This window comes from Pleurodeles waltl, chromosome 9, assembly GCF_031143425.1.
Source record: "Pleurodeles waltl isolate 20211129_DDA chromosome 9, aPleWal1.hap1.20221129, whole genome shotgun sequence".
Lineage (NCBI taxonomy): Eukaryota > Metazoa > Chordata > Amphibia > Caudata > Salamandridae > Pleurodeles > Pleurodeles waltl.
This window is the reverse complement of record NC_090448.1, coordinates 903,283,207-903,304,344: the sequence shown is the minus strand read 5'-3', so window position 1 is coordinate 903,304,344 and position 21,138 is coordinate 903,283,207. Positions and strand designations below refer to the sequence as shown.

The 21,138-nt window shown below is 46.6% G+C and overlaps 1 protein-coding gene across 2 annotated transcripts in view; it reads left to right on the top strand.

Moving 5' to 3' along the window:
* The window catches only part of SYNE3 (spectrin repeat containing nuclear envelope family member 3), a 378,235-nt gene that overhangs the window by 205,944 nt on the left and 151,153 nt on the right, over positions 1 to 21,138 (top strand). For both annotated transcript variants that reach the window (XM_069208251.1, XM_069208252.1), the window contains exon 6: positions 976 to 1,134. In XM_069208251.1, the coding sequence (XP_069064352.1) occupies positions 976 to 1,134 (159 nt within the window). The remainder of the gene's footprint in view (positions 1 to 975; positions 1,135 to 21,138) is intronic.

Sequence of the window (21,138 nt, the reverse complement as noted above, 5' to 3'; positions counted from 1 at the left end):
TTCGTTTTTTTTTTCGTCTTTCCCATGTGCGTCTTTTGCTCGCAGTAACTGCTTGAGACAGAGAAATAAGCGCCAGCCCTTAAAAAATAAGTGCCGGTGCTCAGCACCGGACACAACAAGAACAAATTAAGCACTGATTATATAGCTGGAAAGTTTATTTTAGGCAGCTAGGAACTCTGAACATGATATGTTGTGACAGAACCTTCTCAAGTCATTTCCATGAATGTGACCTGCCCTCAGAAGAAAGAAGTCACTCGTCTGGTCTAAAACTGACAACAGGTAAAGCCGGATTAGGTAATCAAAAAGACACTTCTTTGGATTTTGTGTATTTTTTTTAAATAAAATTCTACAAAGACCAGAGGTGCTGTGATTTGCATAGATCTGATGTTGGGAAGGATGCATTGGTCAAATACTTATTTTATGCTCCTTGCCTTTGATCTCGTTCAATTGAATATTGCTTTGAGTAGAAAGAAGATTGTGTATGTACTTTTTTAAAAATCTTCCTCTTTTTCAGTTATTTTGATTGTACTTTGATTTCTTCTTACCTTGTGAAAAAAACAGAACCAAGCCATACAATTAAAACAAAGCCGTCAGGCCTATTTTTAAGTCAATGAAGGAAACATACTGCAATCTAATTCTGTGCACTCAATTTACTATGGAGGGAGTAGAGCCGATGACATTTGGTATAACACTGCTATGAGGTAAATCATTCTTGTTTCAAACAGAAGCATAAAACATATTGTCATGCCTCACCAAATAAAAACGAGAGTAATGTACAAAATACATAATGCGTTTTTGGCAGTGCGTGCCTGCAATGGGCGTCAGGATGGCTGAGTGGTGCGACGCGTTGTCAGACAGCGGCTGGAGGCCTCTGATAAGGCAGGGGTGGAGGGGTGGTTTGTCTCTCAACCGTCACCTGTGGGGAGCCCAAGCCCTGCAGCCATTGCTCTTCTGACTGTCCTTCCGTGTTTACAGGAGAGAGTGGACCTCCTCGCGAGGATCATGTCGGAGCACAAGGAGTACCAGGGCAATGTCGACCAGTTCCGAGCCTGGCTGAACGACGTGATCGAGAAGCTAAAGAACTGCGTAGGAGCCACGGCCGAGTCAGCGGAGGCCAGGCTGAAAGTATTACAGGTACTTCTTGTTGAGTGTTATGGCGCTTCTTCTTGCTGTAGCATCTCCAGAAAGCAAGCAGTCGTAGGAAGCCTCCAGGAAGCAGCTGCGCTGCCCTGTACACGGAGCAGTCATCACTCATGTCACAGGTGAGACCAGAGGGTCTATCAGAGGAAAGCCTCCCTTTTAATTTCCCAGTGGTCTAATGTCATGTGTAACACATACAGCCAGTCGTGCCTGCTTAGCCTGCAGCACGGTGCATTCTGGGACATGTAGGTTTGCTTTCAAGCTTGGAAGCATGACCTAAAAAAAAACCAACATCCTAAGTCCTGTTGGCTAAAAAGCTGGGGTTGGCTGAAGGTGTCATACGCAGGGCCACTGGAATTATGCCAAGGTGGACGTTTGAGGACCAACTTATGTGGCAAGGTTGTGATTGTTTTACCTCATAATCTTGTTATTTTCACACATGTTAACACTAGCTATGCAAAGGTTTAACCTCATAGTACTTGTCTAAGCCCCGAGTCCAGCAATAAGCCAAAGAAAGATGACTAGTCCCCCTCCCGCAGCACAGCAAATTCATTGCTGCATTTTAGTAACTCTTGAGCCATTCAAGCTACAAACATCTTTGTATTAAAGTCTGAAGATGACGGAAGATCTATAATTATGCGGAAAACACCTTAACCGCAAAACTGCTTAATTCCCGTGGGCTTGGTCATGCCCGATGGAAGGGTGGGGTTGAAGTTACACATTTGACAGTTACGAAGTGCGTCGGGAAAAGAGCAAACCTTACATATTATATGAACTACCCCCCCCCCCCCCAAAATGCTTTTCACCATCCTAGGTACTGCTCCCCTTGTGTTCATTGACAGATAAAATCATATGGCCTATTTCCTTGGGCCTTTGAATGCTTACTGAACTCCTCTGACTGGAAATACCTTTCTGCTGCCTGTACAGTAGGTGGTACCGTACACCATATATAATTGCTGCATAGGTGGCTCTGTCATGTGTGACACCTTTAGACAGTCCGAGCCTTTTACCTAATGTTTGCTTGGGTTTTAAGTTCCACATTTCTAGAAGGGATATGGTTTGTGGAGTCTCCGGATAGAATGTGAGGAGACACAGGGAGCAGCAGCTGGGCAGGTACAGGCCACGGTTTCCGCATGCATCCACGTGCTGCAGTGGGCTGCAAGTCGTGTCCTGCGGGGATGAGAATAGACGGCTGAGCGTTTTCTCTGAACACAGCGAGTGTCTGTGCAGCGCCGCAGCCGTTCTTCCCTACAAAGAGTGCAGCCGCTGGGTTAATGCACCTGCTGCTGTGTGCATACACACAATCTCACTTACGATCACACAATCATGCTCTTGCGAACATACCTACAGTTATTATCCCAGATGTACACGCGTGCAAACACACCCATACAAAAGTACATGGGTGAACAAGAACATTTGTAGATGGGTGTGTCCACTAAGGTACACAAACGGACTATCAAGTACACAGACACTGAGGAAGACGTGTGGTACCAACATAAAAGCTCACATACACTTTATTTTCCGCGAGTAAACATGTCTAATCTTTGCAGCAATGTTGTCTTATTTCATATGGTTACTTCTACGTGTGGAAACATAGCGAATTGTGTTATTGCGGATTTTTGAAGGATGTTGTGTTAATCATTACACATATTTTTGTATATATAAATGTACAAAATGAGTGTTTTATAAAACTTGAAATTGTAGCATCAGGTAGATGAGTCCACTTTTGGGTTCAATTTCACATGTTCTGCGTTGTCCCCACACTTGTGTTGCACGTACAGAGAGGATTACGCTAATCATCCAGCGAGAGTTCCCCAAGTCTGACCAAGAGATGCCTAAATTGTATCGGTAGTGAAGTTAGCACCACTGGCAAAGTACGGTAACACTCAAACCCTCGATCTTAATGTTGCAATCCTACGTGTCTAAGAATACACAGGCACCCACACACCAAACACGTGCACATACCCTCTCACGCACATAACACGATCACACGCACGTAACTACTACACATGGAGCGCATGCCTAAATACATACACATGAACACACATGCACACACCTCCATGCACTATGCATCGAACATTCTCTCAACATAAATAAACACGTTTGTATGGGGGAGGGAGGCGCCAAGAAAGATGATCGCTCCAGGCGCCACCAACTCTACAGCCGGCCCTGTTCCAGCATGGCAGTTTGATGCAAGATGGACCAAGCATCATGTGTTTAATGTAATCCACGTGTCACTTACTAGTGAAAACGCCACCATAGCGACACCGTAAACATATTATCTTATTGAGGTTATTAATCAATCAGCGCAGCTGGCCGGGTGTTCCTGTCCGTGCAGGTCCCTCTCATAGGCTTTCACTGGAAGCAGGTGTTTCCGGTGTGTAGTCATTCCAGTGGTTAAAGACTGTCCCAGGATCACTTAATGGTTATGTAGCGCCACAAAAATGGACGCCCTACAACGATTTCTCAGAAAGTGGAGTAAATGGCAGAATAGGAAGTATAGTGCTAAAGTAGATTGACTGAAAAAACATACGGGCGGTGTTGGAGGGGAGCGCTTTGCTGTGATGCCACTGACCCGGTCTAGCTTTATTCCTCTGCAGCAGCAAACGTTTATCACCCAAGTGGAAACATTATGAAAAAATAGCAGCCTTAGTGAGGCACAGCAGCTACTGTATTTAACTGAAACTTTGTACTCTAACAGAACAGTGGCCATTTGTGTGGCCTGTCCTAATATATCTCTAACAGCGTGGCATGATTTCCGGCTCTTTTCTGTCTTGATTCCCTTCCCTAATTCCTAACCCCTTTCCTTACCCTCTTCCCTCCTGTACCATTTCTCGTTTACAACCGGCCGCTTAGTTGCCAGGAGGCAGCTGTTCTCTGAAATCTTAGCATTTTGCAGAAGACCGACTGAGTCTAGCCAAGAAATATTACAAATATTTCTGTAAGGCGCTAAGTTCGAGTGCTCTCAAGGGTTTGGATATAGTTATCAGACAGATAAAAATAGATACTGTGAAGTTCGGTATTTATGGGATGTAATAATTACCTCCGATTGAACGAGTAGTCCCCGTTTCATATGGGTTATAACGTGGAGGTTTTGGCGCTTTCTACACCAAAATAAAAGGCCCTTTGCCACGTTCAATTTCAGCAGGTTGGCCCTGTCGAAATTGTAATCCAGGGCTGCGAACTTTATCCCAACCGCTAACTACAAGGTTCACTAACCCAAAAAAACTCATAGCTTCAACTCCTATACAAACAGAGGTGTTCACACGTGTCAGAATACCTGGCTCTCTTGTAACCAGTGACAAGTAGTAGCTCCCGGGTGGGCCTGTGTCAGGCGAGAGACCCTCAGACAGCCTTACCTGTTTACCTACAGCACGATGCATTCTGGGACAGCGTTCTTAAAGTTGAGGGTGCCTGGGCTATTTAAGAGAGAGATTCCCCGCAGTAGCTGCAGTGAGATTCTGATGCGCATTTTTTCACACTTCAGAGGAAAGGATGGTTCAGTGGCATGGGGCAATACCACGATAGGGAGTGGTCGTGCACCAACCAACTCAGGCACAAATGCATCATCACTCAATGCTACTGTTCATTTTTTTAAACTGATGATTAATCAAAGCCATTCCAGTTAAAATAAATCACACACCAAATTATATTAACGACATCTTATTTACAATTATATTGAAATCCTTTAAACATGTTTAAGAAGTATCCCTTCGGACTTCCCTGTACAGAAGCTAAACGATTGCTAGAAACAAGCAAAGTTACCCTATCACATACTTAACAGGATGCAAAATCCATAAGTCCCAGGATTTGTACTCCTTACAGGAAGTAGCTGCACTTTACAACACTTCTTATAAATTAAGTTTATTATCTTTCAAGTATTTTACGACGACCCCATGAACCTTTTAAAATGAGCGGACCACCCAGTCAGCATGTTTTTTGTTTTTTTAAAATATTTTTTATTGGTTTTATACGGTACATACACAGTACAGGCATAAATCAGAAATACTACAGGATCACGTTTATCTGGTTAATATTACGTTGAAACAACCAACCCCCCCCCCCCCTTTTACACACTTAACTAGCCATTTATTACATTCAGTATTATTATTTTTTATTTTTTTTGCTTCCACTACCTTACACAAAAATGTTGCTCTTACGCTGCATATCAAGGAGGCCGCACTTATAGTAGCTAAAGGACCTCTGCCTATTGTGATCTCGCCCCTGTGGGGGGTTAAGGTGTTCTCTCTCGCATTCGGAAAAGGAAAGTAATGGGTGCGCCTGATTTGCCCAGTGCCCTTACTAATACTCCTATGGTAGTGTGTTCACACGAGTTGGGCCCTCTTTGAGGGGTATGGAGGTGTGTGCCCCTTCAGCGGTTTTCTTGTCCTGATGATACCCTGCGATGTTGTGTCTGGGTGGGTTACTGGTTAATGCAATTTACTTAATATATAGCCCCCTTCATGGGGGTTTGTCGTCATTTTTTGTTTCTAGCTTGGATACCAGTGTTTCCCAGGTGTCGCATCCCGTGTGCGTTTGGCCGTCTCGTGCCAATTTTACGAGCACCTGATGTTCTGTGCGGGCCCACCTCAATGTGAGGGTATGCCAGGATTTCAGGTCCGGGGCGTTTGGTGCTTTCCAGTGCATTGCTATCAACCGTTTGTAAATCACGTAGGCTAGGTCTACAAATTTGTGTAAGTGTCTGTGTTTTTTTGCCCTTGTCCTCACTCCCAATAAGCAGGATCTGGGGTCCACTGTCAACTCTAGCCCCGTCCAGTCTGATAGATCCTTCAGCACCTTGTTCCATTCTAATTGCACCCGGGGGCATTCCCAAACCCATATGGTAAAAGTGGGCCACTGGTTCCGCGCATCTGGGGCATGTCGGTGTTGTGTCGGGGAACATACGTTTTAACCTGGCCGGTGATAGGTATGTTTGGTGTATAAAGTTGAACTCTATACAGGGAGTGCAGAATTATTAGGCAAATTAGTATTTTGACCACATCATCCTCTTTAGCATGTTGTCTTACTCCAAGCTGCATAGGCTCGAAAGCCTACTACCAATTAAGCATATTAGGTGATGTGCATCTCTGTAATGAGAAGGGGTGTGGTCTAATGACATCAACACCCTATATCAGGTGTGCATAATTATTAGGCAACTTCCTTTCCTTTGGCAAAATGGGTCAAAAGAAGGACTTGATAGGCTCCGAAAAGTCAAAAATAGTGAGATATCTTGCAGAGGGATGCAGCACTCTTAAAATTGCAAAGCTTCTGAAGCGTGATCATCGAACAATCAAGCGTTTCATTCAAAATAGTCAACAGGGTCGCAAGAAGCGTGTGGAAAAACCAAGGCGCAAAATAACTGCCCATGAACTGAGAAAAGTCAAGCGTGCAGCTGCCACGATGCCACTTGCCACCAGTTTGGCTATATTTCAGAGCTGCAACATCACTGGAGTGCCCAAAAGCACAAGGTGTGCAATACTCAGAGACATGGCCAAGGTAAGAAAGGCTGAAAGACGACCACCACTGAACAAGACACACAAGCTGAAACGTCAAGACTGGGCCAATAAATATCTCAAGACTGATTTTTCTAAGGTTTTATGGACTGATGAAATGAGAGTGAGTCTTGATGGGCCAGATGGATGGGCCCGTGGCTGGATTGGTAAAGGGCAGAGAGCTCCAGTCCGACTCAGACGCCAGCAAGGTGGAGGTGGAGTACTGGTTTGGGCTGGTATCATCAAAGATGAGCTTGTGGGGCCTTTTCGGGTTGAGGATGGTGTCAAGCTCAACTCCCAGTCCTACTGCCAGTTCCTGGAAGACACCTTCTTCAAGCAGTGGTACAGGAAGAAGTCTGCATCCTTCAAGAAAAACATGATTTTCATGCAGGACAATGCTCCATCACACGCGTCCAAGTACTCCACAGCATGGCTGGCAAGAAAGGGTATAAAAGAAGGAAATCTAATGACATGGCCTCCTTGTTCACCTGATCTGAACCCCATTGAGAACCTGTGGTCCATCATCAAATGTGAGATTTACAAGGAGGGAAAACAGTACACCTCTCTGAACAGTGTCTGGGAGGCTGTGGTTGCTGCTGCACGCAATGTTGATGGTGAACAGATCAAAACACTGACAGAATCCATGGATGGCAGGCTTTTGAGTGTCCTTGCAAAGAAAGGTGGCTATATTGGTCACTGATTTGTTTTTGTTTTGTTTTTGAATGTCAGAAATGTATATTTGTGAATGTTGAGATGTTATATTGGTTTCACTGGTAATAATAAATAATTGAAATGGGTATATATTTTTTTTTGTTAAGTTGCCTAATAATTATGCACAGTAATAGTCACCTGCACACACAGATATCCCCCTAACATAGCTAAAACTAAAAACAAACTAAAAACTACTTCCAAAAATATTCAGCTTTGATATTAATGAGTTTTTTGGGTTCATTGAGAACATGGTTGTTGTTCAATAATAAAATTAATCCTCAAAAATACAACTTGCCTAATAATTCTGCACTCCCTGTATAGCGGAATCTGGGGTTCCTTGATACCCCTCAGGCATAGGACAGTGCTCTCATCCAGTCTCCCTGGGGAATCGGGGCGGGGAGGACAGTGTTCCACCTCTCCCTAGCTTTCTCTAGATAAGGTTCTGGAGTTTTGCTAAGTATTTTGTATAGGCTAGAGATAGCCTTAGTTTGAGCGTCGTTCTGTAGTATGTGATGTATTATGGGGGAGGTCTCTGGTTCTAGGGTCCCTGCTTCCCATGCTTTTTTAATTGCGTGGCACATAGCATGATACAATAAGAATTGTCCTGGGTTCACAGCAGTGAGGGCCTGGATGACTACGAATGGCATTAGTTTGCCATCTTCAAAAGAGTCGCCCACCAGTCGTATTCCCGCTTCTGACCACACTAAGGATGAGTGTGGCGCAATCGTCTGCTGCCCCAAGAGATACTCCAGCGGAATATACAGGGTGTATGGGACTGCTCTGTGTCCCTTCTGGACATACTTCCCCCAACATGCATGCACCACAGCTAGTAATGGGTTGATAAATTCACTTTTGGAGTGTTTGTTTGTCAGCCATGTTAACAGTTGGATTCCTCTTATCTGAGTCTGCATCCATACACCTTCAGCTGACGTCGGTGTGTGAAACCAGAGCTGCAGCCACTGTAGTTGTGCTGCTGCATAGTAAAGCTCGAAGTTGGGGGCTCCCAGTCCACCCGAGTCTACCGGTCGCTGCAGTGTGGATAATGCCACCCGCGCTCTGCCACCCCCCATATAAGCTGTAGCAGCGTTGTGTTTAGGTTGCTGAAAAAGCTGCGTGGGAGGATAATTGTCAAAGCCGCAAAGTAATATAATAGCCTGGGCAGAATCAGCATATTTGCAATTGCTACCCTGCCCGGTGGGGAAAGTGGCAGTTTGTTCCAGAAGCGTAAATAACCCTTCATGGAGGCTAGTGCTCTCCCAAGATTACCGTCTCTGAGGTCTTTTGCGCTGTGATATATGTGAACCCCCAGGTATTTAAATGTTTCAAATCACCATTTCAGGCGCCCGCGTGGTGCCTCTTCCTGCCTTCCTGGTGGCATTTAGTTAGTGGGAGCACACACGATTTATCCCAGTTTACTGCTAGGCCAGATATCCTTCTGAACTCAGTTAGGAGTGCCATTATGGAGGGTAGCGACTCCGTGCCTTTCCGAGTGTATATAAGAGCGTCATCTGCGTACAGCGAGATCGCGTGGTATGCTCCGTTCCTGGATATTCCCCAATTATCTGCCATGGAGCGCACTTTAGCTGCTAGTGGCTCCATTGCTATGGCAAATAATAATGGGGAGAGGGGACAGCCCTGTCTCGTACCCCTCAATACCGGGAAGCTGTCAGATATCACTCTGCCCGTTTTCACTCTGGTTCGTGGATTTGAATATAGTGTGCGGACCCAACGCACATAGTTAGGACCTATTCCCATCTGCTGCATTGTAATCAAGAGAAAATCCCACTCCAGCGTATCAAATGCCTTTTCAATGTCTAGTGACAGCACCATTTCATCATATGCGTCAGGGGGGTGTCCCCTATCACGCTCAGTAGCCTGTGGATATTTAAAAAAGTGTTACGCTTCCGAATGAAGCCGTTTTGATCTTCGTGGATTATGGTATGGATGATGGGAGCAAGTCTGTTGGCCAGTTTTTTGCCCAGTATTTTACAGTCTAAATTTAAAAGTGAGAGTGGTCTATAAGTTTTGACATCCGTGGGGTCGCGTCCCGGTTTGAGGAGTACCACTATCATGGCCTCTGTTTGAGATGGGGGCAGCAGTTCAGCAGTCCAGGCCTCCTCAAATACCTTCAGTAGTTGGGGCTTAAAGGGGGGCAAGAATGCGGAGTAATACTCTATTGGGAGGCCATCTATACCCGGCGATTTATTCCTGGGCATCTGTGTTAAAGCTAGCTCTATTTTCTCTGCCGTGAGAGGGGCTTCAAGTGTGTCCCTGTCTGCCTGGGATAGTTTTGGTAGGGAGGAGCCCCCTAGGAAAGACTCAAATTGTGTGGGCGTGCACGAGGTGCACTTGTTGTATACATTCTTATAATAGTCTCTGAACGTTTCATTTATCTCTACCTGTGTGGTGACCGTGGTATGAGTATCAACCCGGATGGTACCTATGGGAGAGTGCTGTCTGTCCTCACGCAATAACCAAGCCAGCATTTTACCCGACCTGTCGCCTTCCATTTGCAACCGCATTAAGTGATAGTTATGATCGTGGCACCGAAGTCTACTGTCTGCTTCGTCATATTTTACACGGGCTGCTTTTAGTGTTGTGTAAGGGGTTTCCCCCCGTGCGACTGCTATTTCCGCGTTTCTTAGTTCCTTTTCCATTTTAAAAATTTCAGAATGTAGGGTGCGCCTTACTCCCCAGCTTGTAGTGATACACTGCCCTCTGCCTACCGCTTTGTGGGCATCCCATTCCGCGGCACGTGAATTTGCAGTTAAATCATTGGTTTCCCAGTATTGACATAGTGTGGTGTTCAAAGTGTCCACAAATGCCGGGTCCTGAAGCGCAACTACTTGTAGGCGCCAGGTTGGGATCTCCTGTCGGGTCCTGCCCGAACCTAGTGTTACTCTCAACGGCGAGTGATCTGATATTGTCTTCTCTAGGTATTCCGTTCTATTTACCAAAGCGGCTATATCCTGGGTACCCCATATCATATCTATTCTAGTGTGTATTCTATGTGGGGCTGAGTAAAATGAGTATTCCCTTTGAAGGGGGTGTCTGATGCGCCATATGTCGTAGAGCCTCGAGTCGCCCGCCCAGTTTTGCATTGGAGATGTGGTGTTCCTTCTCGCTATTGAGCTCGCTTGAGCTCTGGATCTATCTAAGGTGACGTCTGGGATGCTATTAAAATCCCCACCCCAAACAGCCGGAGCTGCTGGGTTTACTAGCAATGCCGGTGTGAGAGTCCCGGGATCGGGTGGCGAGTTCTGGCGCTCCCCGGGTCGTCCAGCCAACTCTCCCCTGAGTGACGAAGCAAGGATGGTGTTGTGCCTCGTAGTCAGAGATCGTCCGCTGCTCTAGGGGTGACCCTCGGGCCTTTTGATTCATCCGTTATAGTAGAGGCAGAGGTGGTCGTGTCTGAGTCCAAGTTAATCTCGGGTAGTTCTTTAATTACTTCAAAGTTGTTTTGTGTTAGCAGGGGGGTTTCTTTCAGCACTTTTGCTCTTTCTTCAGCTTCCTGTTGAGCAGACGGTTGGACCCTCGTGCGCCTCCTGGAGCGTTTCCTTGACGCCGTGGTCGTCCACTCCTCTTCTCATTCCGCGTCATCGGACATTTGCGCAAGGCCTTTAGCATGTAGCCATGTCCAGGCATCTTCCGGGGAGTTAAATATATGAGTGCGGTCTTCTGACATCACTCTCAGTTTGGCGGGGAACAGTGATGCATATTTAATGTTGAGTTCATGTAGGCGTTGTTTGAACTTAACATATGAATTACGTTTTCTTTGCACCTCTTGAGTGAAGTCTGGGTATGCGTTGATGATTGATTCCTCGTAGTTGAATGGACCTTTGTTGCAAAACTGTTGTAGAATTGCATCTCGATCCCGGAAATTTAAGAATCTGGCAATCAATGGTCGAGGTAGTTGTCCAGGAAGCGGGGGCCTACCCGGAATTCTATGCACTCTTTCCACCGTGAAAAGCTTGGAGGGGGCCACGCCTAGCACCTCTTTGATTAGCCATTGTTCTAGAGATATTTCCATGCTTTGTTGTTGCGTATTTTCGGGGAACCCCAGGAAACGGATATTATTCTGGCGTGATCTGCTCTCGGCCTCTTCCACACATTTCCATAATGCCTTCAATTCTGCGTCAATACGTTGGATCTGTTTTTGGTTGTCCTGGGTTGTGGGAGACAGCTCGGCCAGCCCCTCATTCGCCGTTTTGACTCTTTCTGATAACTTGCGGTGATCCAAACGGAGTAGGTTCAAGTCTTGCGATATCGCATCTATTCTATTTTCCAGGAAGGTTTTAGTGTCCATTATCGCCTGTAGTACTTTCTCCAGTTGCGCGGATTGTGACGCGAGTGTACTCTCCAGTGTTTGTAGGGTCGGGTTTGTCTGTTGATCGGTGAGCGCTGGGCCATGCGTAGATCGGTCTTGATTCTTGTCTGATTTAAGCCTGCCCGCCATTATGTTCTTTCAGGGGGGGGGTCTTATGAGCTGCCCCTCTATACTGATCCAGTGTGTGGGCCCCTGTTGATGGGTTTACGTACTTGGTATCTTTAGCCTTATCCCAGCTTGTTCACGGGGTGTTGTGGGGAGCCCGCAAATCAGACGGGCAATCCCAGTTGATTTTTCCCTGGAATTACCACATGCGCTTCACCAATTTCCCTAATTAATTATCACCCAGCGACGCCGACGCCCCTCCAGGATGATAGCGATCCCGGCTGGCGCACCGTATCCGGTGAGGGCGGGAGCGCCCGTGGGACCGAGTTGGAATATCTGTGGGCTTCAGTGGGGGGGGACATGCAAAGTCCAGAGGCCCCCAATTCAGGAGAAGAGTGTCTAGTCTAGTTTGGCTGAGGGTGGTCGATGTAGGTGCTTGTTCCCCCTGTGAGCAAGTCCATTCCCTGTGGGGCCCCGATTCCAGCACCCGGCTGGGCCGAGGCCGGCGCTGGGGCAGACGATCCGCAGGTGAGGGCCAAAAGCAGGGGGGGGTGAGGGGGAAGCGCGGGCTCGGCCGCACTGTTTCTTCCGTGACTAGCGGGCCGCGGTAGTCACATCAGGCCCCATCTTACCGCCATGTGCTGCGTTGCGTTCGGTCCAGCAGTCGGGGAGAGAGCAGGTCCCAGGGCATCCGCCTCCACACCGTGCTGCAGGTAGTCAATTCTGTGTGTCTCTACTCCGGTGCTGTGGGGGGCCTAGAGGCGTCTGGATCCGCCCGCCTTGACTTTACTCCTCCCGAGGCACTCTGGGACCCTCGCCGACCGCCTACACTCTAGCGACCGCCCAGCGGGGGTCCGGGCGGGGATCGCCACCCGATCCCGGCACGTCGTGCTTGACAGTGGTTTGTAGGCATTAACAGCACCGAGGCGGCTCCCTGGCCCTGCGAGCCAAGCACTCGCGTCCCGGGGTTCTGGACGCCTTCCGTACCTTCTCCTGGCCCCAAAATGGCGGATGCCCCGTGCGCCGGCTCCCGGACAGAGGGGGAGGACACGGGTTGGCGGTTCCAGGCTCGGTGGCGCCGGGCTCCATCGATTCTCGCCGGTTCGCCGAGGGCCGACTCCACACCTCCGTCACCCCAGACTGGGGGCGCCCTACAGGATTTTTACGGTGGGTCCGGGATGGAGCGCTCGCACTAGCCGTCCATCCTGGTCGCCATCTTGGCTCCCCCCCACCCAGTCAGCATGTTTAAATCCCAACAAAATATATTAATGAAAGGAGTGTCCCGTTTCAGTATTTCTTAATTCCGTGCGCCGAATGACCTCTCCTCCCAGTATCTGGTTTTATTGATAGTATAGTTAATTTAATTTAAGGCTGTATTCTCAATGGTAGTGGGTTGCAGGGACTCTGGCAACTAAATGGAATAGTTGTGCTGCGACAGGCACCGAAAACTCTTAAATTCCGGTCCTCGTTATAACCCAGGCACAGAGGTTTCACAGTGTAGAGAATCTACCTTTAGTTTATAATGATAGAAATGCTTTTTATAGAGTACATTTATTAAAAATAAAATTGCTTACCATACAAATATCACTTAGCCATTGTTGCTAGTTCGTATTCCCTTGTTTCCCGAACGACGAAAGATACATTTCACCATGGCAGATTTAGAAGCCGTGCCAGCATTGAAACACAGACCTCAGCAGAGAGTGAATAACCCACCGAGCTAACTTGCGTTTAAGGTTTCACTGCAGATATATACCTGTTTGGAATATGATGATTTTCCGTCATGATGCTCCTACAGTGAATAAACAATATAATAAACCGCTGTTGAAACATATAAATACAGATGTCTTTTTAAACTATTATTTTGTTGATCATTTAAGACAGTAAAATAAATTAGCAAGTTTAGTTCCCACTAAACCCGCTAAGTTTTAAGTGCAGCATGCAGTTATAGGGTTAAAATCTAGCAGTGGCAAAATAGCCTGTCATCCTTCTGAAGTTGATAAATTGCGCATCACTGAGTTCGATAATAGTATTAATTTATATTAAATCACCTAGAAGCAAGAAGAAGATGGCACACAGTGCCATATAAATAACATCATGTAGAGATTTTTCTTCACTGTGAACACAGTTCACTCTATTTCCCTTACAGTATGAACACAGAATAAACGTACACACTAACCCTAGCAATAGACTTGTAAGCATATTTTCGGTGGACAAAATGAAGGAGGTATGGCTTCTCTTACAGAGTGTGACTGCATGTCGGTTTGTACTCTGCAGAGTGCCACATGTGTGTTTGTCATGCAAAGAAAGAGGGTCCTTGGTGTCCTGGCTCACCAAGGATTAAACCTGATGCTCCCTCACTTCCCCTCCACCCAGCTCTGTTTTCTAAAGGACCTTGTGCGGTATACACTGAGCTGGACAGGAGGAAGGTGGTGCCTTGTGGTCCTTCTCTGCAGAGGCGTGGAGGTGAAAATAAGTGCTTTAGAACAACTGTACTAAAGAACGCACATGCACACCTTTATTTCTACAGCGCAAGTGTCAAATTCCAATCAATTATCACAGTAAAGCAAACTTACATGAGAAAAGGTCCATTCCTGCCACACAGATTGCACTTAACAATAATTTATTTAGAGAAACAACTTGCCAAATTGTCAAAATATCCCTGTAGTGTGATTTTACCTTGCTGCACAAATTTAGCCCCTTGGAGACACTTTTTAAAAGTACCTTTTCCTAAAACAAATACACTTCACAAACCCTGTGGCATAAACCGTGTATGCTTATGTGCAGATTATAATATGGTATTCATTAAAATTGTTGTGTGTGATGGAGTGGCATCATGACTCACTCAAGGCTTCCCCTCTGGTGAGTCATAGCCCCTCCCTACACTGAACAGTGGTAATAAAGACCAAATTACACTGCACTTCGGCATACATATTATTTATTTGTCTGCAGGAGCATTAATATATCTATCATCTCTGTACTGTAAGACTAAGGAAAGGAATGGGCCTGATTGCAGTGTTCCAACTTGAAGCAGCCAGACCAAGTTATCCTTTGATGCAATCTGCTATCAATATTTATTTATTTATTTATTACACTGCAGCTGTTTGTATGCTTGACCTCAGTGATGCGTTCAATACTGCATCCCATAATACGGTGGTCAAGCAGCGGTGGAACAGTGGCATCGGTGGCAAAGCAGCGCACTGGCTGACCTCATTCTTGCAGGGACACACTTTTCAGATTTCACAAAAACAATTTCAGTCGACGGTTCGCTTTCTGCAGCAAAGAGTGCCACAGGGCTCTTCACTGCGTCTAACCCCTTTTAATGTTTAAGGTAGCCCTTTGGCTGAGCTCATTGAGTGCTATTGTTTTACCATCATTTCATATGCTGATGACACTCAACTTGCCATCACCATATCTCAGAACAGGGAGCTCATGGCCTCTTCTGTCCATGCATTTGTCAGAGGTTGCTACTTGGATGGCTCTTAATTGCTAGAAACTGAACGCCGGGAAGGCAAAAGTCTTGATTTTGAGCAAGCATCTTAAAATCCGGTCCAATGCTTGGTGGCCCGACAGTCTCGGTCCTTTGCCACCTCCTAATCCCAAGGTTAAGAACCTGGGCATCTGCTTTGGCAAGATACTTTCTTTAGATGCCCAGATCAATGCCCAAGTGTTTCGGTATGTTGACATCTCTTAAGAAACTCTTCCATCTCCTCCCTGATTCCTCCCAAAAAACGGTAGTCTGGGCTCTAGTTAGATCCAGATTAGATTACTGTAATGTTCTGTCCCTGGCCATTTCCCAATCACAGTTGAATAGGTTTCAGTGGGTCCAGAAGGAGCAGCCTGGATACTGTTTGGAATTCCTAGATGTGCCTCTATTAGCGCAGCATTGAACAAACTACACTGGCTGCCCGTGAAACAAAGAATTACCTTTAAGGCTCTTTGTTGTTGTTCCAAGGCTACCTGTCTTCAAGGCCTGCTTATTTACAGTCCACGATCACCCCTTATGCCACAACTAGAAATTTTAGATTGGCTGCTGCAAAACAGGCCTCCATTCCAAAATTTAAAAAAGTCTGAATTTGTGGTTACGCTTTTAGCCACTTGACACCAAAAATTTGGAACTCTCTGAACTTCAACTAACCCCCTCTGAAACGTTTTTCAGTAAAAAGCTGAAAACTTGGCTCTTTGAAACTGTCTAAGTTCTTCCCAGTCACTGAGCAACTTTTCTTCCAGCAGTCGGCATCCCTGCACTGGGACACTTCATTAGAAGTAGCCATGCACTTTACATGTTGTATTATTTTTATTAGTAGTACTATTAATATTATTTCTATTGAAAGTATATTCCTACTGTGAGAATATGACAGCATTGGAGAATAAATAGAGTCTAGATGTGTTCAGCGGACAAGGACATGCACAGGCGTAATGAGAATGGTGGTCTTTGCCTGCAGTCCAGGTCTGAATCACAAAGGGCCTCTGCACTCGTGGTGGTGGACCTGCAGTACTGGCAGAGTCTCTACACTTAAGCGTAATCTCCGCAATGAGAATTGCAGCGATTTTGCCTGAGTGCAGAGAATTGTGGAGATTCCGCCACAATTGCAGAGACTCTGCCATGATTGCGGGCCTCCACCACGAGTGCGGAGGCCCTTTGTGAATCAGACCCTCAGCTTTTTGTCATGGCCTTTCTATATAGAAGGTAATAGGTATGATAGACAAAACAGAACACATGTAGGATAGTGCCCTTTTCAGATGATCACCCCCATGTTTTGCTCTAAATTCGGTTGGTAATGACTCTGAAGTGCACTGGAGCCTACTACCCAGGCCTCAGTGCCAGTGCTCTCTCCCTAACTTGGTAACTGTAAATTGGTATCCCCAATTGGCAAGTACTTTAAACCCCCTTATATGTCTCTAGAATATAGTACCAGTGGAACCCAAGATATGGATGTTAAAGGGGTCAACAGGGCGTGAAGCAATAATTGTGCCATCCTGCATGACCCAAGCAAACTACAGACAGCAGGCCTGCTATTGCAGACTGCAGAAGCCGTGCAAACTGCTCGAATTCGACTGTGCCCACATGGGTGTGGCACAGTCCCAGTACTGTCCTTAATATATGTAAGACACCCCTAAGGTAGGCTTCCAGAGCCCAGGACACAGGGTGCATAATATTAAGGATGTGGACATATAAGCGCAAGCTATATACTGACCGTTCCCTTTAAAGACTACTATAAGTGACCAACGGTCCATAGAATAACATGGGCTGGCACCTGGGAAAACCCGAGGTCACTAGCTCCGTAGGTTGCCCACCAAGTTACCCCTGTATTCCTGTGCTCTGGCTGCCAGCTTGCATCTACTGCCACAAAGACAGAATTCTGATCCCCTGGGCAGGAGGTGCAAACACTCCCAGGAGTCAGGCCAATGGCCTGGACAGGAAGGAGGTCACACCTCCCTTCCTCCCAGGAAGGCTTGTCAAGTAGCAAATCAAGGCAGTGAGATTCAAAGAGCACACCGTCTCTGATATGCAAGCTGGCTGTCCTCCAGGTGAGGACAAAGCCGTCTCCATGCCCCAGGCACATTTGCACCCGTGCATGTGGAGAAATTAATTAGTCAGAAGGGGGAAACTCCCAGGAGGCTAGCCAAATCTCTAGGCTGGACAGCCTGATCTGTACTGCCCGGGAAGACTTCTGCTACCTTGGAGAGAGGCAGAATTGAGGCTTCTGGGTAGAAAAGGTGTCACAACCTACCAGATGTTGTCACCTCAGGGGCGGATAAGCTGCTGGGGCTATTAGCCCACTGGCTTCTTGCACCCACACCCCTAACACCCATAAATCTAGGATTTAAGGGGCTCCCCTGGCACCAGAACATTAGAACTCCAACAACTTGCGATAAGAGACAAAACGAAGTCTGCATCAACGACAAGAGGGACCTGACAAAAAATGGTGTGATACCTTGAACATATGGCATCTCCTTGGAACTGCTCGACTGCGGCTCGTTGCGGACCAAAGACTTCTTTCCCTGAGCAAGAAGAAACCCTTTGTGAGCCAAAGGCAAGGACAGACTCCATTGGACTAGTGGGACTAGTTCCCTGCATACTGCAGGTTCAAAAGTACTCACTGGAACTGAAGAAGCGCAGGCCATCGGGCCCTCTAAGGGATTGTCCAAAGAGACATTGTCCAGTACATGGTGAGAAGTGTAGTCCAGCTCCCTGATAAGTTACAGCTGGCTGCCATTAGACCTCCAGAAGGGAAGATAACTTCTCCTCCAGCTTACATTTTTCAAGGCTTCTTGGTGGCCAGTCCAGTCATCACCACCTTTACTTGATGCTGCATTTCAAGGGTACACTGCAACACCTTCAACCAACGTCACCTGTGGCTCCGGTGTCGAGTTTTTGCATTTGTTTCCTCACCCTCACCATCTCAGTTTTAAAGCCAGTAACTGCAGCTCCTGTTCAGCACCAAGGATAGCCAAGCACACCTCTGCACCTAGATGCTCAAATTGGTGAATTGTTCTGCCTGGTGAATCCTGGTCCCAGAGCCCACTAAAGCTTAAGGTCCAGTGGGCTACCACAAGCTAGACCTTCAGGTGACCGAATGTCACAAGTATCTATTTTCAGCACCTACAGTTCCTACGTTCAGCACCAAGGACAGCCAGGACACCTCTGCACCCGGACCCCACAAGCCAGGTAAAATTGGTCTGACTGTTGTAGCTTGGTCTTGGGACCTGCACAACCTTAGCCTTGAGTGTGTTCCTCTGAGTTCACCCTGCTATATTTTTATAAATTGGTGTCATATTTTGTTTGAGTCGTGTCAATTACTTATTGCCCTTGTTTGTACTTTAAAATGCTTAACACCTTTTCCTCTAGTAAAGCCTGTCTGCTCTTTGCCACACTACCAGGACTCCGCTAAAGATTTATTATTATGAATCCGAGGGACTGTCTTTGTGGTATTGTGAAAGTGTTACACAGTGAGGCGTAACCAGCATCTCTGCATAGTACTGCACCTTCCTAAAACACAAAGTTGGGCCTAGTTTGCAAAACTCAGTGAGATCTATGCAGATGTTGAATTCCCATATATTCCAGGTGAGCGACCTGGAAATCAAAATATATTGCCGGCCCTCATCCTCCTGGATCTCTCGGCCACATTAGACAGCATCTGCCACCACACCCTGTGCACATGCCTCAGCACTGCAGGAATCCGCGACAGAGCCCTGGACTGGGTCACCTCCTATCTCACCGGCAGAAACCAGACAGTCCGCCTCCCCCCATTCCGCTCGGAGGCCACTGAAATCATCTGCGGCGTACCCCAGGGTTTGTCCTTCAGGCCGACCCCCTTCAATGTCTACATTGCCCCGCTCGCCAACATCACCTGATCCCACAACCTCAACATCATTTCATACGCTGATGACACCCAGCTGATCTTCTTCCTCACCAAGGACTCCGCCAAGACCAACCTCCATGAAGGAATGAAGGCCATCACTGAATGGATGAAGAGCAGCTGCCTCAAACTCAATTCCAACAAGACGGAAGTCCTCATCCTCGGCTCCACCCCCTCCGCATGGGATGACTCCTGGTGGCCTGCCACTCTCGGAGATGCTCCGACTCCCACCGACCACACATGTAACCTAGGATTCATCTTGGACTCCTCATTATCCATGACCCAGCAAGTCAACGCCATCTCCTCCCCCTGCATCAACACCCTCCACATGCTCCGAAAGATCTACATGGATACCCACCGAAACCAGAAGAACAGTCACCCAAGCCCTCCTGAGCAGCAAACTGGACTACGGCAATGCCCTCTACGCAGGAGCCATGGCCAAACTCCAGAAGAGGCTGCAACGCATCCTGAACGCCTCCGCACGACTCATCCTGGACATTCCCCGCCACTGCCACATCACAGACCACCTGAGAAATTTGCACTGGCTTCCAGTCAACAAGAATATCACCTTCAAACTCCTCACCCACGCCCACAAAGCACTGCACAACACCGGACCAGAATACCTCAACAGACGACTCTCCTTCTACACCCTGACCTGGCATCCCCGCTCTGCCAACCTCGCCCTCGTAACCGTCCCACGCGTCCGCAGAACTACAACCAGTGGTAGATCATTCTCTCACCTCATCACCAAAATCTGGAACACTCTTCCCACCCACCTGCGCCAGGCCAAACACCTCCTTACCTTCAGGAAACTTCTCAAGACCTGGCTGTTTGAGCAGTAGCAGCATCTCCCCTCCCTTTTTCTCCCCCCCATCAGCGCCTTGAAACCCTCATGGGTGAGTAGTGCGCTTTACAAATTCCTGATTGATTGATGTTGCGTGTTTCCCCCTAAATTTGCTCCTACAGATTTTTCACTGAGTGGAAAATCCTCTGCAGTAGATTTGGGGAAAAAGCATATGTATTTTTTAACATGAAGCATATTTTCCCTGTGGAGAGGTGGATTCCTACAAGTGTTATGGAATGCCCTAGTGCAATACAATAATTCTGTGGTCTTCTGTTGGAATGCAGTTAGTGAGGGTGAAGTTAATGCAAGTAATTATGAATATTCTCGAAGCCTGAGATTTATGGCTGTTAATATGCATTTTCTACAACCGTGACAATCTCCTGGATTCGTTGATACCATGAAGCCTAGCTCACTCACCACAGCAGTAAATCTCATGTGTTTGATTACTGTTCACATATGTATCTGGAATATGTGGATGGAAACACCTCATTCTGTGTTGAGATTTGTGAATTCCATTGACAGTCACCCCTTTCTGCTCTTGTAAACTTGACTTAAGTGTGCAAAAGTTTTGCCACGATTGATCTGTTATTATCACAGCAGCAGACCATAACACTTTTCTGGTAGTAGGTGGATACATTATCATAGAGGTATCTGCATACGATGTATTGACCAAGTACAGTATCTTATTGTCTGCTTTACTTTAGTATTCCTGATCATTTTCCCATCACATTAATGGGCATTGCCTTTTTGCACAATAATAGACATAACTCATACTGTGAGTAATCCCTGGTGTTTTAGCCAACTGTATGCAGTTCTGGGGCCCTTTGATTTATTTGGAGGTGAATCCCAGTAATGTAATATGCAAGATTATTCCTATTTACAGGGTTCACTACAGGCCGAAAACACTTTTTGAAAACGTCCCAAGATAAGGTTCATAGTTTAGTTTGCCTATTTCCTCTAAACTATCTTACAACTAAAGTTCTATTTTGAAATGTATCAAACAGAATTCTCGTCCACACATATTAGGCAACTCCACTAGTTACCTACGACTCTCCTCCTAGTTTTATTTTCTGTCGTGTAGTTTTAACTCCCTTCCCCTGCACTAAATTCAACCCACTTCAAGCACTGAGGTATATAGCAGGATGGACCCTACACTTC